Source organism: Hippopotamus amphibius, chromosome 16 (genome assembly GCF_030028045.1).
Source record: "Hippopotamus amphibius kiboko isolate mHipAmp2 chromosome 16, mHipAmp2.hap2, whole genome shotgun sequence".
NCBI lineage: Eukaryota > Metazoa > Chordata > Mammalia > Artiodactyla > Hippopotamidae > Hippopotamus > Hippopotamus amphibius.
Window position 1 is genome coordinate 18489853 of NC_080201.1, and position 26886 is coordinate 18516738.

The 26886-nt window shown below is 56.7% G+C and overlaps 2 protein-coding genes across 7 annotated transcripts; both read left to right on the forward strand.

Annotated features, from left to right (window-relative positions):
• Positions 1-22: 22 nt before the first annotated feature.
• On the forward strand, positions 23-22368 carry SLC12A4 (solute carrier family 12 member 4). Of its 4 annotated transcripts, none has more exons than XM_057711611.1 (24): positions 23-192; positions 5542-5636; positions 7029-7160; positions 10545-10691; positions 10777-10831; positions 12501-12631; positions 14309-14550; positions 14699-14913; positions 15468-15632; positions 15710-15808; positions 16103-16160; positions 16504-16678; positions 17092-17210; positions 18698-18796; positions 18976-19095; positions 19274-19378; positions 19632-19800; positions 20113-20308; positions 20422-20591; positions 20677-20808; positions 20887-20994; positions 21169-21356; positions 21475-21608; positions 21793-22368. In XM_057711611.1, the coding sequence occupies exons 1-24, from the start codon at positions 78-80 to the stop codon at positions 21882-21884; spliced, it is 3261 nt and encodes a 1086-aa protein (XP_057567594.1). In that variant the 5' UTR covers positions 23-77; the 3' UTR covers positions 21885-22368. The 4 variants fall into 4 exon arrangements, with proteins under 4 accessions (XP_057567594.1, XP_057567595.1, XP_057567596.1 ...); XM_057711612.1 differs by lacking the exon at positions 23-192 and adding an exon at positions 1848-1881; XM_057711613.1 differs by lacking the exons at positions 23-192; positions 5542-5636; positions 7029-7160 and adding an exon at positions 9491-9670.
• A 172-nt stretch (positions 22369-22540) lies between these two features.
• LCAT (lecithin-cholesterol acyltransferase) lies at positions 22541-25809 on the forward strand. Of its 3 annotated transcripts, XM_057711616.1 has the most exons (6): positions 22541-22741; positions 23445-23601; positions 23680-23795; positions 23889-23984; positions 24073-24297; positions 25217-25809. In XM_057711616.1, exons 1-6 carry the CDS (start codon positions 22591-22593, stop codon positions 25789-25791), a joined length of 1320 nt encoding a protein of 439 aa, XP_057567599.1. In that variant the 5' UTR covers positions 22541-22590; the 3' UTR covers positions 25792-25809. The 3 variants fall into 3 exon arrangements, with proteins under 3 accessions (XP_057567599.1, XP_057567598.1, XP_057567600.1); XM_057711615.1 differs by having other exon boundaries at positions 22561-22741; positions 23680-23984; XM_057711617.1 differs by lacking the exon at positions 23889-23984 and having other exon boundaries at positions 22561-22741.
• The last annotated feature ends 1077 nt before the right edge of the window (positions 25810-26886 follow it).

Consider the following 26886-nt stretch of genomic DNA (forward strand, 5'->3'; position numbering starts at 1 on the left):
GGCGCGCCGGCCCGGGGCGGCGGGGACAGCGGGGCAGGCGGCCGGGGCGGCGGGCGCGGTGTTGGCGAGCGCGCGGGATGCCTCACTTCACCGTGGTGCCGGTGGACGGGCCGCGGCGCGGCGACTATGACAACCTCGAGGGTCTCAGTTGGGTTGACTACGGGGAGCGCGCCGATCGGGAGGACTCGGATGGTGAGGGCGCGCCCGGAGGGGGTCCTTGGCGGGGGCAGGAAGCGGGCCACGCGGGGCCCTCTCGCACACAGACGCCGGCCCGTGCGCGCACACGTCGATGCGGGCCCAACTTTTCTTAGACTGCGTCGCCGCCACCAATTCCTCACTCCGCGCGTGCAGACACAGTTTTCCTGGGGCCCCAGCGCCTGCGGTTGCGGTCGGGCCTCCCTCCCCGCCCCAGCTCCTCCCTTGCGGGCCGCGGGCGGGGGCTGCAGACGTGGCCAGGCCAGCGGGGCCGCCTGGGGCGCGAATAGCGCGGAACCTCCATCTCTCCCTTCCCGGCTGGGAGCTACAGCCGCAGCCCGGACCCCAGCCCCTTCCCCCACTGTGAACCGCCCCTAACCTCTTCTCGTCTCCTACACTTTTGTGCTTCAGCATCTTTTTCCCTAAGACTGCCCTCTCTCTCCTCCCCTCCCGTCCCTTTCCCCCTTTCTCCCGTGTGCCTCCCAGAACTCCGGGCCCTGGAGAGAAGGGTGTGCCTGCCTGCGGGGTCTGTGCGTAACTGCCTGTGAGTGCACTTACGTGGATCCCAGCTTACATCTGTAGGTACAGTGGCCATCTGTGGAACACTCACACGGGACCAGGCTTGTCTAGGCACTTTATGTGAATTAACTCGTTTCATCTTCCCAATTTCCCCCATGGGATAGGTCGTGTTACTCACGCTTAGGAAAGAGTGAATTGAAGCATGGAGCGGTTATGTAACTTGCTTCAGGGAATTCAAATCAGGGTTGGAAACTCCAGAGCCCTAACTCTTTAACCTAGATGCTAAACTGGGCCTAAACCCCTCCTACCCTCCTAGGTGCCTGCCCTTGACCCTTTCACCATCTCCTCCCCCAGGGCGCTGTCCTTGTAGGGCCCATTCTTGGAGTGTGAACACTGCCAAGAACATGTGTCTGTATATGAAGCAGCATATGCATGTGTAATTGTGCTTGTGCAAGTGTACAGTTGTGGGGTACCGCAGAGTGAAGGTGGGGTCAGGACAGCACATTCATGTGGGCCACCCTTTCCTGCAGGGTTATCAGTGATGAGGGTGGTGATGTGACTGATGACAAATGCTTGCTCTGTGGCTGACCATGATGGAGATATGCAGGAAACGTGTGTTGGCATGTGTCAGGTGATGTGATCTTGACAGATCTATGATGGTGACATGACGGGAGGTGATCCATGTCTGATGTGGGTGATGGCTCTATGTGTGTCACCTGACTGTCATGTGTGGAGATGGCACAGGACAGTGGCATGGGCTGCTGGACATCATGGTAATTTAACAGGCTTGACAGCTGTGTGGGTGCACACACCTCAACCCCTGCCCCATGCCAGCACCTGCCCCTAGCCTTGTTCCAGTGGTCAGAGCGGGAGCCAGCATCCATCCCTGCTCCTCTGTTAGCCCTTGGAGGCTCTCTCTCCCTAGAGGCTGGGCTGGGCTGCATCCCTAAGATCAGCCTGGACCAGTGGGTAGGCAGAGCCGAGCCCAGCTTCTGGCTCCGCCTTGGCCTCTCACAGGGTGACCACAGGGAGCTAGAGCCACATTGGCTGAGCCCTGCCAGGTCCCTCCGGCTGGGCCAGCTCCTCCCACTGTCCCCTCTCCTCTTCTTACTACCTTTCAGCCAGATCTGGACTGCGTCTGCGGTATGGGGGACACTTTGCACCGTGGTGAGTGGTTATGATCCGTCTTGGTGGGGGCTGCAGAGGGTCAGGGGCACAAAAATAGTGACCTTCAGGTCCATCTCATAGGGACCCCCCCATCCTGGTATCTGAATCTCTCAAGGCCCACACCTCAGCTCTGAGGGCATAGATGGGCCTGTTCATCCAGCCCCCTGTGGCCTGTGGGCAGGGAGTGAAGTGGTTCTAGGGGGCACTCCTAGCAGATGCCTGTGAGCACAGGGATCAGGCGTGTCACCTGGATCCCTACTTGCAGCTGGTGCATCCACAGCTGCTGGCAGGAACACACATATGTGTGTATCTCACAGGCAGTCCCCCGGCCCAGCCTTCATGCTGTGGTTCACCAGGGGTCTCCGGTGGTATCTGAGCAGCTTTGGCCTGGCAGGCATGCCCAGACCTGCCCTGGACTTTCTGGAATAGCCGAGGGCAGTACAGATATCCAGGCACTGCTTAGACACCCCCCACCCCCTGCCCCAACTCCCACAATCCCATGGGAGCTGTCCTTAAGCAAGGTTTTAGGGAACTCCATGGAATTCCTGCTGGGTGTCTGGCACCAGATTGTCCCTTTTCTGATGCATCTTGGCAGTTGGCAGAGTGGGTGTCACTAGCTCTACTCCATAGAAAAGGAAACCAAGGCAGCACAGAGAGGGTAAGCAGGTTGCCGTGGGTCACACAGAGGGAGGCTCAGGAATCCAAGCTAGGCTGCTGGCCACTGAGCACCAAGAGCCTTGGATATGCACACCCTGGCCAAACTGCAAACCTCAGACATTCTTCTCTAATTAAAGGCTTGCACTGCACCCTCGGCTGCCTCCTGGGATGGATGGGCGTCCAAAATAGGAGTCGGGAACCTACAGCTCAGCTCCCACCTGGCTCTGGTGGATCCTGGGACCCAAGTTCGGCCCTCTCACTAAGTGACCTTGCCTCTGAGTTTCTCTGAGCTTTACATTCCTTGTTATTAAAAGGGAGTAAATGATATCTAGTGGCGTGTTGCTGTGAGGACTAGAGGTAACCCTTGGAAGGGCTCTGAGCTGCCCTAGAGTCATGGCCAAAGGGACAAGGAATCAGCTGGGTCTTAGAGGACTGCCCACAGGCATTTTGGGGGAACTGCTGTGTGCTCAGCTCTGTGTTTTCTGGATACTAGTACAGTCCTCAGAGAGGTGAGGTAACAATGGTGGGGCAGGCTGCAGTGCAGGAGTTTAGAATAATTTATACTTCACTTTCGACCGACTTCCACAACAGGATCAGAAGAGATATGCAACAAAAATGCCTCCTCAAAGGACTGTTACTGTCAGATCAAAACCATTCAGAGGAAAGGGGCAAGGACTCTGAAATGAGGCAGTTGGTAGCTGCATCTGAAAAATAAATTTAGCTTAGAGATTCCTGGCAGCCAAGGCAGAAAGGGAAGTAAGATGAGCTCTTATAGTTGCCTTTTTTGGACAAAATGAAGCCTCTGACTTATTCAGAGGAGTTTGTTTTTTGTTTTTTGTTTTTTTTTGTTACAAAAATCCAACAGTACTTTTCAGAGGCCTCTCACTGAAAGGCCATTAGTGTAATGGGCAGTGTTACTGGGTTTTCAGGTTTTTCTTGTAGCTCCTTATCCTGATCCTGAAAAAGCATCAAGGGCACAGCAAATATCATAGGGTGTCTGAGGAGCTACGTGACCCCATAAGGTTTTAATATGGTTCTGTAGGCTGGCATGACCTCCCACTACCTTTGTACACTGTGCCGTTGGCATTGACCTACACACAGAAATGTAGCTTCTGGGAACTGACCTGCTTGGCTTACTTAGATAGTCCAGGTTCCCAGATGAGGCAATGTACCACTTTTACATACACTGGGAAGGAACAGCTGATTTTGCCCCAGAAATGGTCAACAGCATGCTTTACCTGTCAGTCTCTTAGGGCAGTAAAGAATCCATAATGCAGCACCTGCTGAGTGATTGTTGGCTCAGAGAAGGCAAGTTAAGTCTCATACTGAGAGCGAGAGGATGTATTAGATGGAGGAGGATGCATCATTTGGTATTGTTAACTGCAAACAAGAGAAATGGATTGTGGGCTATTTAACCAGAGAGGTTGGCAGATAGCTCTCACAAAACCAGGCATGGCCAGAATACCCCACTAGTCTGGATCAGTGAAGACACTGCTGTTGCCACCTCCATCACCAGACACCAGGCCAACACTGCTGCCACCGTCATTGGCGTCAAACACCAATGTGGCTTCTTTGTGTGTGTGTGTGTGTTTTTAAAGATTTATTTGTTATGTTATTTATATATTTGTGGCTGCGTTGGGTCTTTGTTGCAGTGTATGGGCTTTCTCTAGTTATGGTGAGCGGTGGCTTCTCTTGTGGAGCACGGGCTCTAGGCGTGCGGGCCTTGGTAGTTGCAGCACATAGGCTCAGTAGTTGTGGCACACGGGCTTAGTTGCTCCTCGGCATGTGGGATTTTCCCGGACCAGGGCTCGAACCAGTGTCCCCCGCATCGGCAGACAGCTTCTTAACCACTGCGCCACTAGCGAAGTCCCAACATGGCTTCTTTGAACCAAGATGTCAGCTTCCCATTTGCTGTGAGATCTCCAGCCACTGCCACCACAGCTGCCAGACTGTCTGAGGAGTTTTTGCCATTAGCAACTAGAAAAGGAGTACTTGGTGTCTTCTGCCTGCTTGATGGAAAGCTGGGAATGTCACCCACTGAGACTCACAGTGGACACAGTTTGGAAAACAAGGAAGAGTGTGAATGCTGGGTAGCCAGAAAAAGGAACCGAGCTTTGAGAGTTGACGCAGGCGTATTAAAAAAAAAGGTGCATCTGGCTCCTTTCTGTGAGGTTTCCTTGGTGCTGAGGCACTGCCTCACCACCCTGCGGGGTAGGTGAACGCTGGGATTGGCCGCGCGCCTAGTCTGGGGCAAGCGGCCAGGATCTGGGGACAGGGAGGTCAGCAAGTGGGTCCTGCCAACAGCCCCTGCTTAGTCCCACACCCACCTGGTCAGGCTTTTGTAGGGCTTTCCCAGACGACCCCAGGCAGCTCCAGGCACCCACTTCAGCCCTCTGCACGGTCCCCTGCTTGCCCCTCCTCCCGGCATGCCTCGGGCGGCCATCAAGGACGCACATCCCGCCCCCCACCCCCCAACCCGCGCGCGCGGTGCATGATGGGGTGGCTAGTAAGTAGGTGGCTGGCTGGCCATGGCGGCAGAAGGCGCCCTGTGTGGCTTCATCTATCTGGAGGGCAGCATCCGGGGAAGCCCTGAGGACACAGAGCCCTGGGCACCGGGCACACTGGGTATTCCGGAAGAGCCAGGAAAATGGAAGTGTGTGTCTTGGGGAGGGTGGTCTGAAGGCGGGCCCTGGCTGGGCCACGCCCTCCTGCAGCTGACTCCGCCCCTTGGTGTTAACACGTGCTGCGCTAGAGCGCCTTGGTCCTTCACACCTGTGCCCTCTGCTAGATGAGTGTGCACCCTGGATTTTGATCATTGGCCACTGCCAATTCTGGCCCTTTCATGGAGGCTGACAGGGTATGATGGGGAAACTGAGGCCCAGCATGGTAACACTGGCCCCCAAAGTGCTCCACAGAGATGACAGCCGGCCTGCTGGGGAGGAGTGCATGCTGGGGGCTCCGAAGGCAGCCCCTGACTGAGATTCTGTTTCTGTCCCTCCACAGGACATGGCAACCACAAAGAGAGCAGCCCTTTCCTTTGTTCCATGGAGGCTTCCAGAGGAAATGACTACCATGACAGGAACCTGGCACTGTTTGAGGTAGGGGCCATTCTGGGCCACAGGAGTGGCAGGGAGGTGGGTGGGCTCAGACCTGTCAGGACCCAAGCCTTAACTAAGCAGGCAGGCTGGATGTTGTGCCTTCTTCTGACACGGTTCCTCCTCCATTCACCCCTTGTCTGTCTTGCTCCCTTAGTCGCCAGGCTGTGGTTCCCTCGGCCCTTTGAACTGAAACTGCTTTCCCAGAGGCCACTCTACCCCATTACCACCTCCAGGGGTGTTTACCTTTGACTTGCTTGCAGGCCGTCAGCAAAGTCACCACCTCTCAGGATTTCTTACCTTAGGATTTCCTTTGTCCCCTTCACTTCTGCGACTTCTCATAGGCCATGTGTCTTCCCTCTCCTGTGAACTCTTCCTTGTCCTTCCTGGTTGACGCCTCCAACCCTGTCCCCATCAAGTTCACTGAGACCTGGTCCTTCTCATTGGACCTGCCCCCTCTCTCCATATCTGCAACATCAGTGGCTGTCTCTTTGGAAACATTTCCAATTTTGTGCCTTTGAACTTGAATTTTATCATTTTCAGACTCAAGCTCAGAAGTCAGATCTGGATTGAAGTCATGGTTTAGGCCCCTAAATTCTCACCCACACATTCAGCTGCCCCATGGAAGTCTCCTAGGCTCTTCAATCTCCATATACCTGCAAAGACCTGCATCTTCACTTCTTACTCCAAACCAGTTTCTCCTTGTGTGTAGGCTCAGAAGGGAGCTGATAGACAGCGAAAGACTAAATGTGGGCAAGAGTCAGGGAAACTGCTCCTGCACAGTGGGGAAACTGCTAGACGCAGTGAGGGAGCTCGAGCCTCGGGAGTCCTCTTGACTTGACCCCATCTGCAGATGGGCTCGGGGGCCAGGATCCCACCTTGGGGATTGAGGTGGGTCACTCACAGGGCGTGTGGGCTGGTAGAGAAGACCATCCAGGAGGATCAGGGTTTGGGCAGATAAGAGACTCCACTTGTCCCAGACATTCCTCTTTTGTCCTTCTTGGTTCCCTGGGGTGACTAGGGTGGCTTTTTTGTTGAGGGTAGATATGAGTCCCAGAGGCTTACTCACAGACTGGGAAGTGGCCAGGCAGAACAGGCGGGATGAAGTGTGCAGTCTACTTGTCTGCAGCCGCGCCCTGCCCCGCCCTCCCCCCCAAGGCAGGTAGTTTTGCAAATGGGCTGGTAGTGATTGTAACCAGCCTGGCACAGAGAGAAGTGAGTGCTGGGGTGTGGCACCCACAACCTGTCCAGTTGGCTGGCTTGGGCTTCCCCAGGCAAGAGCCCAGGCCTGCCTCACGGCTTGGCAAGGGGCCACAGGCCAGGCTGCTGGCTACACACAGGTAGCCTGGTGCCAGTTGGGCCCAATGCCAGGTCGCCCCGTGACTCTGTTTACAGGAGGAGCTGGACATCCGCCCAAAGGTATCATCTCTTCTGGGCAAGCTCGTCAGCTACACCAACCTCACACAGGGCGCCAAGGAGCATGAGGAGGCTGAGAGCGGAGACGGTACCCGCCGGAGAGCAGCCAAGGTAGGCTGGTCAGGGGCAGCAGAGGGGCCGTTCCTGGGAAGACAGATTCCACACCGTGGAGTTGGCGATCTCCCCATAAAGTTGTGAGCATCCCGGGGAAAGTAGGTGCCAGGTGTGGTGAGCATGGAGGATGGGTACTGAGTGCTTTGGGCTCAAGGAGGCTTCAAGGGGTGGGCCGAGGAGGAGCCCCTCAGGGCATAGGGCCAGGGAGGCCCTCAGAAATAACTGTGACAGCAACAGCTGCCTTTACTTGGGCCTCTGTGTGTGAGGCATCATGCTAAGCAGTGGGCCTGGGTTCTTGCATGTCGTCTTCACAGCAAAGCTGTGGGGCAGGTGCTGTTATCATCCCCATTTTACAGATGAGGAAACTTGTGTCGGGGTGTTGAGTCATTTGCCTAAGACGACTAAGCTACACAAGATCGATGCATAACACTGGGAGACTTGTGTGTTTACAGTGAAGTATGCCAGATCACTGGCTTCCCATCAGAATGGATAAGGATGTTACCTTTGGAACCAGGAACCTGGTTATCCCTCGGGGCTTTGTGACCTAGAGCAGTTGACTAAACCTTTCTGCCTCTCGCTGTGTTGGCTTCACTGGCAGACCCCTCTGACAGCCCCTGGGTTCCTCAAGCTCAGGAGCATAACACTGTCTCTTGGAGTTTCCTTGTCCCTCTCCTGGTCCCATCCCTGGTCACCATCCAGGCCTCTGGGCCTCCAGCTGTCCTCTCTTCAGGATAACTTTGCACAACTCCGCTGTGTGACAGAGCTCAATTTACCCAAAGGCTGAAGGTTTTTCTCACTATGTTTTCAGTTTGGAGGCAAAGAATCTTCCCTCCACATCTACTCACTCCCTGAGGTTTGGGAAGCAGCTGTGATTTGAAAGGAGCTTGGATCTGGCGCTAGCTGTAGTATTCTTGCTGGAGGTCAGCACAGGCAGAAGGAGCTCTTGGTTGAAATCAGCCAGATCCTCAACCTCAGACCTGCTCATGAGGTGGATCGAGGAGAAAGGCTGATATTCATCCCTCACGTTGCCCCTTTGGGAGGCAAACTAGCCCACACTTGAGAGAGGGCAGCTGAGATCTGGAGGTCACACAGACCTGACGCTCACCCTATCCTGCTGGTTGTGATTTTGCTGGTATTTTCTGGACTGCAGATAGCAGAGAACCCTATCTCTGGCTATCCCTGTTTAGCCCTGCAGTGGGTGGTAGGATCCTTGGGTAAGAGCCTCCTCCCTGTCCCTTCAGGACAAGTCCAGGAAGCTGGGGCTGGGAGTAAAAAGGTCCCTAAGAAAGGCTAGTGTACATCTCAAAAAGGTGTCAAGAAATTCTGGGTTGGTGATGGGCCATGGCCCCTTGGCCTTATGAAAAGCCTGTGAGGATGCTGAAGTCCAGCCTCGGCTTACCTGCCAGCTCACCTGGCCCTAGGTTAAAGATGTGAGAGGATGGCTGAGTGTCCCAGTGCCAGTGCCTTTTTTCATGGATAAAGGAGGAGCCTGGTCAAGGGCACAGCAAGTCAGTAGGATTCTAGGGAGCTGGCCACTGAGCTGCGGTCCTCACCCAGGCGGGTCTGAGCAGGGGCCTCAGAAAAGCAAAGCTTAAAGCTGGAAGGGCGGGCCTCCAACTAGCCTATGCCAAGTTCCACGGCAGCTGCTCCGGCTGTAACCTGGTGACCTTCTGAGGCTGCCAGAGGTTATTTGGAGATGCAGAAAGCATTTCCGGTCCTGCCCTTTCCCACACTGCCCTTTTCCCGGAGTGACTCAGCCTCGAATGGGGGTGCTGGGAGCTGCCACTTCCCAGTGGGTGGTCCAGGGCCTCTGAGAGTGACTCAGAGCCCAGATGAGGTGTATCCGTCACCTACACTGTGTAGGACAGTTTGACGGACCATTTGTTTTTACTCGGGCACTTTCCAGGCCCTTCTGGTGCCCTTAAGGCTGTGCACAGATCCTGCGCCAGGCCTAGACCCTTGAGAAGAGTTCCTGTCGCCTCAGAGTCCTTTCTGCTACCCCAGCTCCAGGGCAGCAGGCTTTGCTGGGGCTCTGGTGGAAGCTCTTAGGGCCCCACTGCTCTGGGCTGCTCTCATGTGGGGCTCAGTTCTTCAAGAAGGCACCAGTCCTAACTCTGTGCTTCAGTGTCTACTCTGGCCTCCTGTGTAGCCCCTACTCTGCCCTTAAGTAGTTGAAAAATCCTGCCTGGATATACCCATTAGACCTTCCTTACCTACCTTCCAGCCTGAGTCTCTGCTCTCTATGCAGGATTTTCCCAACAGGTTATCCCAGAGGCTTTCTAAGGCATCGCTCACTGGGCTCAGGAGCACCTTTTGAGTACCTGCAGGGCCTGCTGATGATAGAACAGTGAACAAGCCAAGTCTACCCCAGTATGGTCATTCGCGTGAACAGTTACCGTGACCTGTCGTGACTATAATGGAAGGGTATATCAGATGCTGAGGGGATGCAAGAGGAAGTACCAACTCCACCTAAGGCAACCTGGGGGAACTTCCTGGAAGAGGCAACAGTTAAGTCTCCTGAAGGTTTAACTGAAGAGGAATTTGCTAGGCAGTGAGGCAGGGGTAACCCTCCCAGGCAAAGCCTAGCACAGGCCCTGGTTCAGAGGCTCTGAGTGACTGATGTTGTCAGGGGATGAGGCTGACTAAGGCGATGAGGCATGCCTGGTGGCCCAAGCCAAGGAGCCTGGCCCACACTGTGGATTATAGTATAGACACTGTAATTAGTAGGGATGATGAGATTGGACTTGGTTTTCAGAGACCTGCTCTGGCAGCAGAGTGGGCTAGAGTGTGGAGTGGTTGAAAGCTACAAGAAAGCACCATCCAGGTGCCCCAGGTGTTTGTGGCCCAGGTTCAAGGGACTAAGGCTGAGGCAAGGTAGGCTGATCTCAGGGCAGCTTGAGAGGCAGACTGGGCAGGACTCAGTGTCCACTGGACTGGACTGGACTGCAGGGGTTGGAGAGAAGGAGGGTCAGGAACACCTTCTTAGACTGGCTTGGGTGACACAGAGCCTGCTGGGTGGGAAGGTGGAGATCTGACCCAGACCTCACTTCTCAGACGTGTAGAAGAAGAGAGGAAGGGAAGGGGGCAGTACCATGAGGGGGAGGTGAGGCCCAAAGGCTCACACATGGGATTTCTGAAAAGAATACGGTTTTATACCTTCCCAGTCCCAAAATGTTTCTTCGTGTAAGAAAGTCAACGCAGACATCCTGTCACCTCACCCCCTGTACTCCCCAGGACTCCACTTGGGATGTCCCTCTTCAACCTGTTCTCTGGTAGAACACCCTGGGGGTGGGGGACTGCCGAGTGACTAGGGGCTGGCCTTCTGTGGAGCATCTGGGCCCCTCTGATGCTCTGTCTCCCCACTCCCCTCCTGCTCCATAGGCACCCAGCATGGGCACCCTCATGGGGGTGTACCTGCCCTGCCTGCAGAACATCTTCGGGGTTATCCTCTTCCTGCGGCTGACCTGGATGGTGGGCACAGCTGGTGTGCTGCAGGCCCTCCTCATTGTGCTCATCTGCTGCTGCTGTGTGAGTATCCCAGCTGCGGCAGGGCCAGGGCCACCCCGCAGAGCCTGCCCAGCTGAGCTGCTCACCTAGGCCCTCCTTCCCACAGACCTTGCTGACGGCCATCTCCATGAGCGCCATCGCCACCAACGGCGTGGTTCCAGGTGGGTGAGCAGCACTCAGGCCTGAGGCGGGGATGCAGCCAGAATCCACCTTGACATGCCTGGGAATCATTGCCCCCCCAGGCAGTTTTCTGGTGGGATCTTAGTCCTTGACTCCATGACAGTGCCACCCTTGCTTGACAGAGCATCCTTGCTTGACAGAGTTTGAGATTGCTATCGCTTTGTGTTTTGTTTTTTTTTTGGGGGGGGGTTGTTTTTGTTTTTGTTTTAACTAGAAAAGTAATTTTTTTAAAAGTGGAGGCTGGGGCTGATAAAGAAGGTGATGGGGCATACCTGGTGGCCGAAGCCAAAGAGTCTGGGCCACACTGTGGATTATAGGATAGACAATGCAGAGGATTGTCAGCCGGGATGATGAGATTGGACTTGGTTTTCAGAGACTCTATTTATTTACTTACTCAACCGTGTATTTATATCACTGTGGACTCTGTGGACCTCTGGATATTTATTTTATTCTTAGGTTCATAATTTTAGTACTATCATTATTTTTTTTGCTCAAACTGTTCCCCTTTGGCTATTTGGCTGAGTTGGCTCCTGTGTTTGAATCCTTTTTTGTTTTTTTCAAATAATAGTTTTATTAGTATTAGTATAAAAGTAATAAGGGGGAAACGCAATATATGTTTACCATAGAGGGTTTGAAAGTGCAGAAAATGTAGAAAAGAAAATGAAAAGTACCCACAATCCTACCGTCCTGAAGTCATAACTGTTAGCCTTTTCATACATACATGGTCTTAGGGTCTTATAAAGTATTGAGATGTATTGTTTTCCCTAAACTCTGTGTGTGTGTGTGTGTTTCTCAAATGCTGGAAACAGTTTCTTTGGCTTTTAAAACAGGGCTGACATTACCTAAGCTTATGTGATTGTTCTCCTGCTCTCGGGTTCTACTTTTTCTCTATTGTGACCATATTGTCATCAACAGCCGTGCACACTGATCTTTGTTCACGCCCCTGCCAGTTTCCTTAGGAGAGGGTCCTAGAGGTGGGATTACAGCATGAAAGGAATTAGCCTTTTTAAAGCTTCTTGATCCCTGTTCCAGGTTTTTCACCAGAGAAGTTTTATCAGGAGCAGATTCAGCCAGCAGCATGGGATTGCTCTTGTCCCCTGCACCCTCACTGGCCCCAGGGCCCCGTGTGGACTCAGTCTTGCCAGGGGTGTTAGACTCTGATGGAAGCACAGATTCAGGGGAGGAGGGTCAGCCCCCAGCGCTCACCCAGTGGCCGGCCCTAGGGGCAAAAAGCTAGACAGGATGCAGTCCCTGCCCTGGCCTGGAAGGTCAGACTCACACACATAGCCCTCGGGAGGGGTAAGGTGCGCTGAGATAGGAGAACCCAACCAGGGGAGTCTGGGAACTGACCTAACTGCAGGGAACTGGGGGACAAGTAGGCTCCTTAGGCTTGGCTGCAGACCTAGAGCTGCCCCAGCGGGGCAGTCACGTCACTGGCCTGTGCTGGGTGTTGGAGTCAAATGGAAACCAGGTCCAGCCCCAGCCTGGCCACTAATTAGCCATTCCACCTTAAGCAAGTCTTCTAACCCTTCTGCTCATTTGTAAATGGGAAAAGCAGTCCCTGTCCCTCTGCATGGTTGTGAAGGGTTGTCGTTGGAGAGACCCCCTTGAAGAACCAGCCTTGACCTGTGTATGCTTTTTCTGTTGTAGCTGGGGGCTCCTATTTTATGATCTCTCGCTCGCTGGGGCCAGAGTTTGGAGGTGCTGTGGGCCTGTGCTTCTACCTGGGAACAACATTTGCGGCGGCCATGTACATCCTGGGGGCCATTGAGATCTTGCTGGTGAGTCAGGCTAAGCCCTGGCCAACTCTGGTCTTGTCCGAACAGTCCCTTTCCCACAGGCCCAGGCTGCTCCTGCTCCCCTCACCTCTAGTCAGGGTCTAGGGCTTCTAATGAGGGAGGCTTCTTCGAGGGAGAAAGATCTTTGTTCAAGCCAGTCTCCTCTTCAGCCCTTTCCCAGTTTGGGCCAGGCAGGGAGGGGCCTGGCTGTCTTCACCTTGGCCCTGGGTGTTCCATCCACCCGAGCAACATTTCAGCCATGGCAGGTGATTTATGAACTACTGCATTGAACTCAGTGACAGATCTTGGTGGTGACTCAGAGCCTGCCTCCCGGGCTCATGTGGGCGCTGGCCAGCTCTGCCTCCTCCAGGGCTCTGTGCCAGGGCCCTTCAGATGCATCTCATCCTCATCCCTAAATCAGGGTAAACAGCCACAGAACCCTGTTTGGAGGTCAATGCCCCCTCTGTGGGCCCCATTTGTGCTCTGACTCAGCTTCCCGCTTCCCACTGAACTGCTCTGGTGGTGGGAGAAGAGGGGGAGGGGCAACGGGGAGCACAGGGTAACAGGTGCCCACCCCTGGGCATCCGGACAGTAGATGTTTAGAGGAAGGAACAGCCTGCCTATTCCCACCTCCAGGTCATCTGTCTGTAGCGTGGAGCCTGTTCCTGGATTATTCTTGGGTTTTTGTTTTTTGTTTTTCTATTACCCACATTGCTACATTTATTATTTTGATTTCTTCTGTAAGGAAATTTGTCCTTTTCCCATTTGTTTATTTATTCAACCATGTATTTATATCAGTATGGACTCGGGGGTATTTATTGTATTCTTTGGCTCATGGTCCTGTACTATCATAATGTATTTTGTTGCTCCTCAGACTGTTCCACTTCTGCTATTTAGCTATTCAGGTCAACTACTGTGTCTGGATCCTTTTTTTTCTTTTTTGTAAATAATGGCCTTCTTAAGATAAAATTCACATACCATACAATTCACTCTCCATTTAAAGTACACAATGTGATGGTTTTTAGTATATTCATAGAGTTGTGCAGCCATCACCACAATCAACTTTAGAACATTTTCATCACCCCAAGAAGAAACCCCACAGTCATTAGTGGTCACTCTCCATTCCCCCCAGTCCTATACACCCATTAATCTGCTTTCTGTCTTCAGTAAGATTTAAACAGGAACTTCCCTGGTGGTCCAGTGGTTAAGACTCTGCACTCCCAGTGCAGGGGGCCCGGGTTTGATCCCTGGTCGGGGAGCTAGATTCCACATGCCACAGCTTAGAGCCGGGTGTCGCAGCTAAAGATCCCGCATACCGCAACTAAGACCTAGTGCAGCCCAATAGATAGATAGGTAGGTAGATAGATAAAGATTTAGTCAGGTTTACCTATTCTGGACTTGTCATGTAAATGGATTCATACAATTTATACTCTTTTGTTACTGGCTTTTTCTGGATACTCCCCCCCACCCCCACCTGCACCCGCACCCGACACCTGGTGAGGCTTGCAGGGTCTTAGTTCCTGGACCAGGGACTGAACCCGGGCTACGGCAGTGAAAGCGCCAAGTCCTAACCACTGGACTGCCAGGGAATACTGGATACTTTTTTAAAGAGAAAACCAAAATGATAGGATTGACTCTCCACATAGGAAGATTGAACCTCCTTTATCTGTCTTATTTCAGACCTACATTGCCCCGCCAGCTGCCATTTTTTACCCAACAGGCACTCATGACACATCGAGTGCCACCTTGAACAATATGCGAGTGTATGGGACCATTTTTCTGACCTTCATGACCCTGGTGGTATTTGTTGGTGTCAAGTATGTGAACAAATTTGCCTCGCTCTTCCTGGCCTGTGTGATCATCTCCATCCTTTCCATCTATGCTGGGGGCATCAAGTCTATTTTTGACCCTCCCGTGTTTCCGTAAGTAACCTGGGACTCCATCCAGGCATGGCACTGACATCCCTCCCATGGCCTTCGATGCCTTGAGCTGTAGAGGTTGCAGGGTTGGAGCAGGTTGGGGTCTCCGGCTGAACAGGTGCTGATGCTCTTGTCCCTGCACCCCCCACAGAGTATGTATGCTGGGCAACAGGACCCTGTCCCGGGACCATTTTGATGTCTGTGCCAAGATGGCCGTTGTGGACAATGAGACAGTGGCCACTCGGCTCTGGAGCCTCTTCTGCCACAGCCCCAACCTCACCACTGATTCTTGCGACCCCTACTTTCTGCTCAACAATGTGACTGAGATCCCTGGCATCCCTGGTGCAGCTGCCGGCGTGCTCCAGGGTGCGTCCTCCCTCCTGTCCTGCTCCTGCCCCCCCCAGGCTGAGCAGGAGGTAGGGAATGAGCATGGAAGGACAGCATAGCACAGAGCCATCCTTGTGTGGCCAGCTCAGGCATGGGAGGCAGTTCTGGCTGCCTTCCCAGCCCAGCAGTGTCCTCTCAGCCTGGTTCCTGGCAGCTGGGTTTCGGGTGAACAGAGCCTGTTTGGCCAGTGTCCCAGGCCTGCAGCAGCCCCCAGAAAGTTCTGGCAACCTCTCTCTCCTCAGCCATCAGCCCCTGACCCTGCCTGGGATTGTTCTCACAGGAGCCATCCGTGGCCTCTGTCTAGGAGGCAGGCAGTGGCAGGTGATGGTGGTTCAGCCACGTTTGCCTTTCAGACGTCTAGCCAGGCAGCTCCTTCCCTGTGGCCAGAGCAGCCCTGTGGCTGACACCACAGCCATTGGGCTGAGGTCGCCTCCCCAGCCCAAGCCCCCAGAACCTCTTCTATCTGCAGTCTCTGCTGCAAACTTCCCTGGGAAGTAGGTGGGGCCCCAGTGGTGATGCTGCTGCCCCCACAGAAAACCTGTGGAGCGCCTACCTGGAGAAGGGTGAGGTCGTGGAGAAGCACGGGCTGCCCTCCACAGATGCCCTGGGCCTGAAAGAGAGCCTGCCTCTCTACGTGCTGGCTGACATCGCCACATCCGTCACCGTGCTGGTTGGCATCTTCTTCCCCTCCGTAACAGGTGAGCCCTCTTGCCCACCCACCCTGCCCTGCCCCCACTCCCGCGGAGCCCCTGATGGAGTCTCGTTGTTTTTGGAGGCATTATGGCTGGCTCAAACCGCTCCGGGGACCTCCGAGATGCACAGAAGTCCATCCCGGTGGGGACTATTTTGGCCATTGTTACAACCTCCCTTGTGTGTATCCTTTCCCAGGCCTCGGGGGGTGGGGTGGGGAGTGGGGACAGGACTCACTTGCCTGTGTGTAAGTCAGCAGCTGGCACGCCCAGACACACCACACGCCTGCACGTATACCTCACCCCTCACACACATGCACACACTCAAGGGGCACGTACACAACACGAAACCCTCAGCTGCAGGTGTCCCAGCTGAGCCTGCCAGCTAAGGCTTGGACGAGGGGCCCTTGGGCTCTGTGTGGGGATGGGCGGGGACAGCAGTGGCATCGGAGGCCGAGCTTTCCTTGACGCAGCCACAGACTTCAGCAGTGTGGTTCTCTTTGGCGCCTGCATCGAAGGTGTGGTCCTCCGGGACAAGTGAGTGAGCTAAGCCCCTCCCCGTGGCAATGGGCTCAGCTTTTACTGCCCTGACACCAGCCCCCCTTGCATATGTGGTCCCACACATGTCCTCAGGTTCCTGGTTGCCAGTGGTGGGTCAAGCCCCACCAGGACCTTTGCTTTTGAGAGGATGGTGACATTAGGATCGGGGCTGGGCTGAACGGAAAGGATGAGGGCTGGCGGACCAGCCTCTGCTAAGGGGCCGGAGCTCTCTCCACCATAGCCGTCCTTCCTGACCCCTGCCATCCCTGACTCTGGACGACCCTTCCCAGGGTTTGGGGGGCTCCTTGCATGGAGCATGGCCTGAGCCCGGCCCCTGCAGGTACGGCGATGGCGTCAGCAGGAACCTGGTGGTGGGCACGTTAGCCTGGCCTTCGCCCTGGGTCATCGTCATCGGCTCCTTCTTCTCAACCTGCGGCGCCGGCCTGCAGAGCCTCACTGGGGCCCCACGCCTGTTGCAGGCCATCGCCAAGGACAACATCATCCCCTTCCTCCGGGTGAGCCTGTTGCTCTCCCCCACTGCCTGGGTGCTCCTGGCCCCTCACACTGGCTGGGGGAGAAAGCTAGGAGATAAGTATGGGTGCATTTTATCCTGCTGGGGGCCAGGGTCATGCAACCATCCGTGGAGAGTTGCTGAGAGCTGCCCCGGCCCTGGCCATGCCCTGCTGGTGGCAGAGCTGCTTGGGCCCAGAATCCCCAAGGCCTGTCTATGGCTCATCCACAGCAGAGAGGCCTGGGGAAGGGGAGGGCAGAGGAACTTGAATCTATCAGGACAGGCATGGGTGTGACCTGAGCCCCAGGGGGACTTGGAGATGATGGAGACCGGGCTGGGACTTGTGGCCTGAGGTGTGGAATGGGGGCGATGGGACCGACTTCTTCGCTTCTGACCCACTGACCCTGGTGCGTGCAGGTTTTTGGCCATGGCAAGGCAAATGGCGAACCAACGTGGGCACTCCTCCTGACGGCACTCATCGCTGAGCTGGGCATCCTCATCGCCTCGCTTGACATGGTGGCCCCCATTCTATCCATGTGAGCTGGGGGTCAGGGCAGGGGGATGGTCTTGGGAAAGGCTCCTTGCACCCTCAGCACCCCTCAGATGGGGCCCCCACCAGGCAACTCCTCTGTGACCCTGGTCTGGCGTTGAGGGTGCAGCTGGGAGATGTGTCAGGCTGTATGGGCAGATGTTTGCCTGGCAGAGTTCAGCCACCTCTGCCTTCTGGAGCGAGCCTGACGCTTACTCAGACGTTTTAAAGAGACCAGTAAGTCCCACGTGCCTCTGTGGGAGACCCCCAGAACAGGCATAGGGCAAGCACCAGTCTAGCACCTTAATGAAGCCACCACTGCCCTATCCATCTGTTTTCAAAGTTGTTTGCTTTTAAAGTTCTGGAATCAGCTGGGCATCCGAATCTGCCAGTGCCCCGCAGGAGGTGGTGAGCACGCGGCAGTTTCCAGGGGTCCCGGAAGCAGGGCTCGTGTCCTTGCCGTGTTCGCCTCCGCCAGTGTTGGGGTGCCTCCCCCTCTCCTCACACATCTTGCTCTACTGCCGGTGCTCCCTCTCGCTGGTTCAGCCGTGACCGAGCCACCCTTCGCTGCCCCACTCATCCCGTGGGACCGACAGGGCCTCCCTTCCCCCCGAAGCAGCCCCCTCAGCCACGGGCAGGCCTGCTGGAGTCAGTGCTCTCTTGCTCCCCCGACACACCTCCGCCCACTACCGCCCAGCTCCACCCACACGTCGGCACACACCTGAAACTGTGCGTGCCACAGTTGTCTTGGGTGGTGGCCTCTTACGGCCCACGTCAGAGGACGTGTCTCAGCCTTTATCATGTGGCTCCTCGTGGCAGCCCCAGTGGGACTGAGCACTCCCACCTCGTGGGAACCCCTGCCCCCGGCACGGCCTCTCTCGTGAGCCCTCCTGCCTTCTCTGTCCTTCCTCTCCCGCCAGCTGAGGGGGGACGTTGGTGCCCCTCCCCTCAGCCCTCTGCTCCTCGGCTGTCTTTCCTAGAGGGCTCATGAGGTAGCCCACCCACCCCTCCCCACCCCCGTCCCAGTCTCCCACACTCGCCACAGTGTCCCTCAAGTGTGCCTATTTCAGTGACTAAAAATGGCCCTCGTTGTCTTCCCTTGACCCACTCTCCCCACACTCACGACAGCCCCTCAGCCAACTGGTCCCCCAGGCCAGAGGCCTGGCTGTTGTCTAGCCGTCTCCAGACTAAGCCCTCCTCAACACCATCCTCTTCCATAGCTGTTCCCCCCGCCTGCAGCCCCCTCCCTTCCTCTGCCTGCGACCCCCTGCCCATCCTGTAAGACCTGGCTCTGAGGACACCGCTGCCGTGTCCCGTCCGCGTCAGGCCACGGCAGTGGGCACGGTGAGCTGAGAAGACCTGCCTGAGCCTGTGCAGGGCAGAGCCGTGATATGTCCCGGTTCCTCGTCCAGGCCCAGCCTGAGGAAGGGCAGGGACGTCAGGTACCTGAATGCCAAGGAGGCTACTCTGTAGCAGCCACTCCCTGTGCTGCAGGTTCTTTCTGATGTGTTACCTGTTTGTGAACCTGGCCTGTGCTGTGCAGACGCTCCTGAGGACCCCCAACTGGCGGCCTCGGTTCAAGTACTATCACTGGTAAGTGTCAGCGGGGCCCCTGAGGCAGGTCCTAGAACTGCTGGGGATGCCAGGAACCCCATTCTGGATGCGGTTTGAATTTTCTGGGCAGAAGTTGCTATTGTGAGAGATTTGGGGGGTGGGCCTGGCGCCCTCCCGGTCTCTCCCTGAGTCTGGCCCTTTCCCACTTTCTGGCGCAGGGCGCTGTCCTTCCTGGGCATGAGCCTCTGCCTGGCCCTTATGTTTGTCTCCTCCTGGTACTATGCTCTGGTCGCCATGCTCATTGCCGGCATGATATACAAGTACATCGAGTACCAAGGGTGAGTGGGGGCTGCCGCCTGCGTGGGGCCAGTGGGCCGGTGTGTTGTGGGGAGCTGAGCCACTGTGGGGCTGGGGCTGGGGGACTGTGACTCGGGCCTGGCCCCTTCCTTCTCACGTACACATGGACACAACCCCTGGGTGGAACCAGGGGCTCACCGGCTTGTGGGGTCTCCGCAGGGCTGAGAAGGAGTGGGGCGACGGGATCCGAGGCCTGTCCCTGAGCGCCGCCCGCTACGCGCTGTTGCGGCTGGAGGAGGGGCCTCCTCACACCAAGAACTGGCGGTGAGTCATGCCTGGCCTGGCGGGGGCCAGTCTGCGTTCTCAGGGGGCCCTGTGCGGCGGGGAGAGTCAAGAGGTGCTGGCCCCCCTCCCTAGTCCGTGTTCCCTGTCCTGAGGCGCCAGGGCACCGTCCTGCTTATTCGGTCCTTGGATCACTGCTACCTGTGGGGGCCTTTGAGCCAGGAAGGGAAGGAGCTGGGCTCCCTGGAAAGCGCTGGCCCTGGTCTCAGGCTGCCTCTCCATTCGGCCCCTGCAGGCCTCAGCTGTTGGTGCTGCTGAAGTTAGATGAGGACCTTCACGTGAAGTACCCACGGCTCCTCACTTTCGCCTCTCAGCTTAAGGCCGGCAAAGGCCTGACCATTGTCGGTTCTGTCATCCAGGGCAGCTTCTTGGAAAGCTATGGCGAGGCCCAGGCCGCTGAGCAGGTGCCTGCTGTGGAGGGGGTTGGGGAGGGCGGGGAGGACACTGAGCCAGACTTGAGACGTCCAGGCTGCAGCTGGTACATCGGGGAGGGGACCAATCCTGGCCAGCCAGGTGGACAGCACTGCTGCCAGCTGAGAGCTGGAGCAAGCTGGGGTCGGACTGTCCCATCTTGAAAACATGGCCTCTGGGTGGGCAGCTTGCCCCCATCTCCTCCCCCACCCCCAGGTAGCTCTGTGCCCTAGGGGTCTTGGTGGGGAGCCCAGCACAGGGGACACTGATGGCCCTGCCTTCTGACCCTGCTGTGTTCCCCACAGACAATCAAGAACATGATGGAGATTGAGAAGGTGAAGGGCTTCTGCCAGGTGGTGGTAGCCAGCAAGGTGCGTGAGGGGCTGGCCCACCTCATCCAGTCTTGCGGCCTGGGCGGCATGAGGCATAACTCCGTGGTGCTGGGCTGGCCCTATGGCTGGCGACAGAGTGAGGACCCACGTGCCTGGAAGACCTTTATTGGTGCGTGAGGGTCAGGGCCTGGGCTCAGCCACACAGGACAGGGGCCAGGGATCAAGTGGGGACCGAGGCCAGAGGGTCACAGGCCGATGATCAGCGGTGCCTCTCCTTGCTAGACACTGTGCGCTGCACCACGGCCGCCCACCTGGCCCTGCTTGTGCCCAAGAACATCGCCTTCTACCCCAGCAACCACGAGCGCTACCTGGAGGGCCACATCGACGTGTGGTGGATCGTCCACGACGGCGGCATGCTCATGCTCTTGCCCTTCCTGCTGCGCCAGCACAAGGTGCGCCGGGCGGTGGGCCCCCGGTGTCGGGCTGAGGCCTTGGAAGGGTGGGGTGTGATCGAACCACCACCTTCTGTTGCCACAGGTTTGGAGGAAGTGCCGGATGCGCATCTTCACGGTGGCCCAGATGGACGACAACAGCATCCAGATGAAGAAGGATCTGGCCGTCTTCCTGTACCACCTGCGCCTTGAGGCGGAGGTGGAGGTGGTGGAGATGGTGAGCCACCTGCCTGACATAGCCCTGTAGATACCCTGCCCCACGGAGCGTGGTCCTCACGGCTCACCCTCTCCCCAGCACAACAGTGACATCTCCGCATATACCTACGAGCGGACACTGATGATGGAGCAGCGCTCCCAGATGCTGCGGCAGATGCGGCTGACCAAGACTGAGCGGGAGCGAGAGGTCAGTGGCCTTCTCTTTCCAGGGCAGGGTCAGGCCTTGGGAGACACCATCAGGTGGGGGCGTCAGAATGATTCACCCCAGCCCCACCCATTTCCCTAAGACTGGGTGACCACGCCGGGCCAGCAGGCCCCACTTTCCTGTGGCAGCAAGGTGACCTTCTCTGATTGTCCTCAGGCCCAGCTGGTCAAGGACCGGCACTCAGCCCTGCGGCTGGAGAGCCTGTACTCAGATGAGGAGGATGAGACTGCAGCTGGGACTGATAAGATCCAGATGACTTGGACACGGGACCAGTACATGGCAGCAGAGCCCTGGAACCCCAGCCACGCCCCCGACAACTTCCGGGAGCTGGTGCATATTAAGCCGTGAGTGCAGCGGAACCGGACCCAGCCACGTCAGGGTCTGGGGTGGAGGTGGGATGGGGGCAGACAAGCCCTACGGGTGAGCCAGGGCGGAGCCCGTGATCAGCCGCATTATCTGCAGGGACCAGTCCAATGTGCGACGCATGCACACGGCTGTGAAGCTCAATGAGGTCATTGTCACACGCTCCCATGACGCCCGCCTGGTCCTACTGAACATGCCTGGCCCACCCAAGAACAGCGAGGGCGATGAGAACTGTATCCCTTTGTAAAGAGGCGGGCAGTGGGGGGGTGGGCTGTGTGTGAGGTCAGGCCAGGAGCTCCTCTCCCTGGGTGCCCTGGGGGGGTGCCAGGGCACCCAGCTCTGATTAATGGGCCAAACTTCCCTGGATGCTCCTTGGTGCTTCCCTGGGTGCTGCCTCCTTGACCCAATGCCCTGCAGACATGGAGTTCCTGGAGGTGCTGACTGAGGGCCTCGAACGGGTGCTGTTGGTACGTGGTGGCGGCCGTGAAGTCATCACCATCTACTCCTGAGCCCGCCACAGTCTTGTGGCCTAGAGTGGAGGTGTCCAGGGTAACACACAGCCCCCTCCCAGCACCCAGCCACCAGCCCTGCTTTGTCGGGCCCTGCTCTGGATCCAGCTCTGCTAGGTCTCCTTGGAGACTGGGCCCAGACCTGGCCGTGGAGATGGATCCGAGGTCCTGCAGGACCCTGAGAGTTTTGGGGACTTTCCTGTCCAGCACACCAGGATGCCTGTCCTGACTGGAGAAGACTGGTGGGGGCTGACGTGGGGTTTGAAGGCAGCTGGCCCGGGAACGCTATTTATTGCATATTTATTGTTCAGATGTCACCATCAGAGTGGAGGGGAAGGGCAACAAGGGAGAGGTCTAGCCTAGCCCGCCTGCAGGAAGATCTGACTCAGGCTACTGTGGGCAGGGACCCCCACCAAGCCGAGCTGAATGGAACCAGCCAGCCGAAGCCTGACTTTTTTCAATAAAACATTGTGTACTTCTGGGCCTCCTGCTGCCCCGGCTGTGTTTCCCCTGGCACCAAGGGAAGAAGGCGGAACTGAACCCAGGCCCAGAGCCGACTCCCTGAGGCTGTGCCCCTTTCCGGCAATCTCTGGCCACCCCCATTGGCCACGCTGTCCCTCCCACTAGCCCTGGGGCCCCTCCCACCCCCACTCCAGATAAGGCCAGCCCAGGACTGCTTCACTGGGCACTAGGCATTAGGGCTGGAATGGGGCCGCCCGGCTCCCCGTGGCAGGGCACCCTGCTGCTGCTGGGGCTGCTCCCCCCAGCCGCCCCCTTCTGGCTCTTCAATGTGCTCTTCCCCCCGCACAACACGCCCAAGGCTGAACTCAGTAACCACACACGGCCCGTCATCCTCGGTAAGCCCCCACAAGGCCCCTAACGCACCAGGCCAGACCTTGGGGAACCTGGGCCCCGGCCCCTGGGAGCAGAGCCTCCCAAGGCCCTTCTGCCCCTGCGTTATTCCTGATCCCTGCCTCGGAGTTTGGAGGGGCCAAAGGCTTGTCCTGCAGAGAAATCAACCCCTTCTCGCACCACACTGTTCCTGTGTCTCCCAGTTGTCTCCCCTAGGTGGGTGGAGTGGAGGGTGGGTGTGCCTGAGGGCTGGCCAGGGCATTGCAAGCTGTGGTCAGCTGTGGCCACCGGAGCCTGGGCCAAGCCCCACCACTCCTTCCTCAGCCCCCACCCCAGCGAGGACTAGATGTGCAGCCCCGGAGAGCAGGAGAGGCCCGTCAGGTCCTGCCCCCACGCCCTCGTACTGTTTGCTCTCCCCTTGGACTTTGGCAGTGGTGGAGAGCCCCGCTAGATGTTTGCTTTGTGGGGACAGGGGTCAGTGGCCTTGGCCCCTGTACCTTCCCTGACTGCAGGGAGCCTGGGCTTTGGGGGTACACAGGGGGAGGGTGTGTGATCAGAAAGAGAGGGTCTTGTCCTTCGTCCCTCGGGGATGAGGGCGTGGGAGATGAAGGGGCAGGGCTGGTCACTGTAGGGTGGGGGAGGTGAGGCTGGGATGGGGTCCACTGCAGGGAAATGGGAGGGATCCAGAGTAAGGGCTGGTGCCCGTAGTGCCTGGCTGCCTGGGGAATCAGCTAGAAGCCAAGCTGGATAAACCAAATGTGGTGAACTGGATGTGCTACCGCAAGACAGAGGACTTTTTCACCGTCTGGCTGGATCTGAATATGTTCCTACCCCTTGGGGTAGACTGCTGGATCGATAACACCAGGTTCGTGCCATCCCCTCTGGCCCAGCCCCCCACCCTGGTCCTTGACTGCTGGTCCGCTGAATGTCCCACTGCCCCCAGGGTTGTCTACAATCGCAGCTCTGGGCAAGTGTCCAATGCCCCCGGTGTACAGATCCGTGTCCCCGGCTTTGGCAAGACCTACTCTGTTGAGTACCTGGACAGCAGCAAGTTGGCAGGTGTGTGTATTGTGGGAAAGGGTGGGGCTCTAGGCTGTGGTGGGCTTGCAGGAGCCATGGCCAGAGCCCCCTGTGCCACTGCCTCCCCCACAGGTTACATGCACACACTGGTTCAGAACCTAGTCAACAATGGGTATGTGCGGGATGAGACGGTGCGGGCCGCCCCCTACGACTGGCGGCTGGAGCCCAGTGAGTGTCTCTGTGTATAGGGGGCTTGGGGGCAGGGCAGGTGGCCCCTAACCCCAGCTGTGCTGACCCATCCACCCCCCCCCTGCAGGCCAGCAGGAGGAGTACTACCTAAAGCTTGCTGGGCTGGTGGAGGAAATGCACGCTACCTACGGAAAGCCCGTCTTCCTCATTGGGCACAGCCTCGGCTGCCTGCACTTGCTCTATTTCTTACTGCGCCAGCCCCAGGCCTGGAAGGATCGCTTCATCGATGGTTTCATCTCTCTTGGGGCTCCCTGGGGTGGCTCCATTAAGCCCATGGTCGTTCTGGCCTCAGGTGAGAAGGCCTCTGATCACTTGTGTCCCATGGGGGCCAGGGGGGTGCTGCCCTCACTCCTCTTTCTTCTCGCAATGCCGGGCCGGGGGTGTTGTGTACCACCTCTGGGGCATAGTCCTTTTCATTGGTCCTCTGAGAGCAGTGAGCCTGGCCTGGACCATTAGAGTGGCTCCTGACAGTTGATCTCAGCGATGATGAAAGGGAAGTAAACAAAGAGGAAGTGAACCCCAGCAATCTGACCCATTGGCTGAGTCTGACTGAGGTTTGTTCCCTGTGGCCTCAGGTCCTACCCACTCAGCTTTCAGCTGCCTTCTGCTCCCAGGAGCCCCTTTGCCCAGAGATCTGCCCTAAGTCAGGGCAGATCTGCCCAAACCAGAGCCAGACCCTAGAAGCCCCCCCTGCCCTTCCCCGAGGAGTGGCATAGTTACCACCAGTGGAGCGCCCACTGTACTCTGAGCACAGCCTGACATGGCTTTACCCCTAGGAGCTTAAGTGAAGGAAATACTCCCCAGACTATATCAGTGTGTGTCATAGACTGGTCTCACTTCATCCTTCCCGGAACACAGATCTGAGCTCTGTGCAGCACAGGCCACACGGGCCAACAGACACTTGCCAGGGAGAGAACCGCCAGCACCATCCCCCACCATTCACACACACAGACCCTCAGGAAACCCTTCCCTGCCCTCCTGTTGAAGCTCTGCAGCTCTGCCCTACGGAAGTGCCATTAGGGCTTCTTACTTAACAAGTACACATGGAGCACCTCCTGAATGCCAGGCCGGTTCTAGTCTATGACTTGGAGTCAGTGTTTGGATTGGGCAAGACAAGACTGAGCATCCAGCTGAGCTTGGGCTAGGGACAAGTGGTGGGCCAGGGGTAGCCAGGCCTGGCTCCCTGCCCCCACCATGCTCTGTGTCCACAGGTGACAACCAGGGCATCCCGATGATGTCCAGCATCAAGCTGAAAGAGGAACAGCGCATGACAACAACGTCCCCCTGGATGTTTCCCTCCAGCCACGTGTGGCCTGAGGACCATGTGTTCATTTCCACCCCCACCTTCAATTACACAAGCCGTGACTTGCAGCGCTTCTTTACAGACCTACACTTTGAGGATGGGTGGTACATGTGGCTACAGTCACGTGACCTGCTAGCAGGCCTCCCAGCGCCTGGTGTGGAAGTATACTGTCTGTATGGCGTGGGCCTGCCCACGCCCAGCACATACATCTTTGACCATGGCTTCCCCTACACGGACCCCGTGAGTATGCTCTATGAGGACGGTGATGACACTGTGGCCACACGCAGCACCAAGCTCTGTGCCCACTGGCAGGGCCGACAACAGCAGCCTGTGCACCTGCTGCCTCTGCCTGGGATACAGCACCTCAATATGGTCTTCAGCAACCAGACAATGGAGCACATCAATGCCATCCTGCTGGGTACCTACCGAAATAGCACCGCTGTACCCCCAACTGCCAGCCCAAGGCCCCTGCCCCCTGAATAAAGACCTTCCTTTGCTGCTGTGAGCCCTGACGTGTGTTATGCATTGAGGGGAAGACAGTAGGGTCCTCACACCAGGATTCATTGATCTGCAGGCCTGATGCTTTGTGGAGCATAGGACAAGAAGAGCTTTGCTAAAGCGTGGGATTGAACTGGGCACCTGGAGATGTACAGCTTCCCACTCTTCTGGTTGAGCTATGTAAACAGCCTGCCTATGCCCACCTCTGCTCTGGGCTTGGGGACTGGAGGCAGCTGCACATACAGCTGTAAAATGGAGGTACATAGAGCCAAGAGTACAGGATGAGGAAGATCTGAGCTGTCCCTCCTAGCTCCCCAAAAGGGCAGGAGAGACCCCACCTCTAGACACTTTTGAGTGCTAAGTAGGTGACAGAAGCATAAGAGTTTAGGAGAGTGACAGCCACTAAATAGGTCATTTCACTACTGAAGATTTAATTTTAATTGATGGAGCTAAATGATCTGAGAGAAAAGTTTAGGGAGCAACAAGGTGGTGATTCTTGTAGGTCAGGGAAGGCTTCCCAGAGGAGGTGATGCCTATGCTGAGATCAGGTGGAATGAGAAGGGTAACTGTAAAGACTGGTTTGAACCTAAGAGCAGCATGCAGCTGATACAGGGTCTAACCAGGGAAAGAGTGTGACTAGATTTCCAATCTAGAAAAGAGCCCCCTCTCTGCAGGGTAGTGTAGCCGGGGGGGGGGGGGGCAGGAAGTGTGGGGAAACCAGGGAGGCCAGTGCAATGTCCAGGGGAGAGAGGATGCTAGCTGAGACAAGCAGTAATTAGGTGAAAAAAGTGGATAAAGGCTCATTTGGGATGTGAAATAAAGCTTAGCCATGGGTAGAGCCCAGCATGCCTACGAGCCACCAGATGGACAGCCATGGTACCCCTCTTGAAAGAGGGAAGACAGCATCTGAGACATGGAAGATGGAAGGATCAGCATCACATTGGCCAAGGACTTAGCCTTGGTGTTTGAGGTTTTGGGAAGAAGGCAAAGGCAGGAAAAGAGAGGCAGGAGTTGGGAGAAGGACAAAAAAGGCAGCCATGATGCTGTTGGAAGGCCAGTAACAATGAGAACAGAGACTTG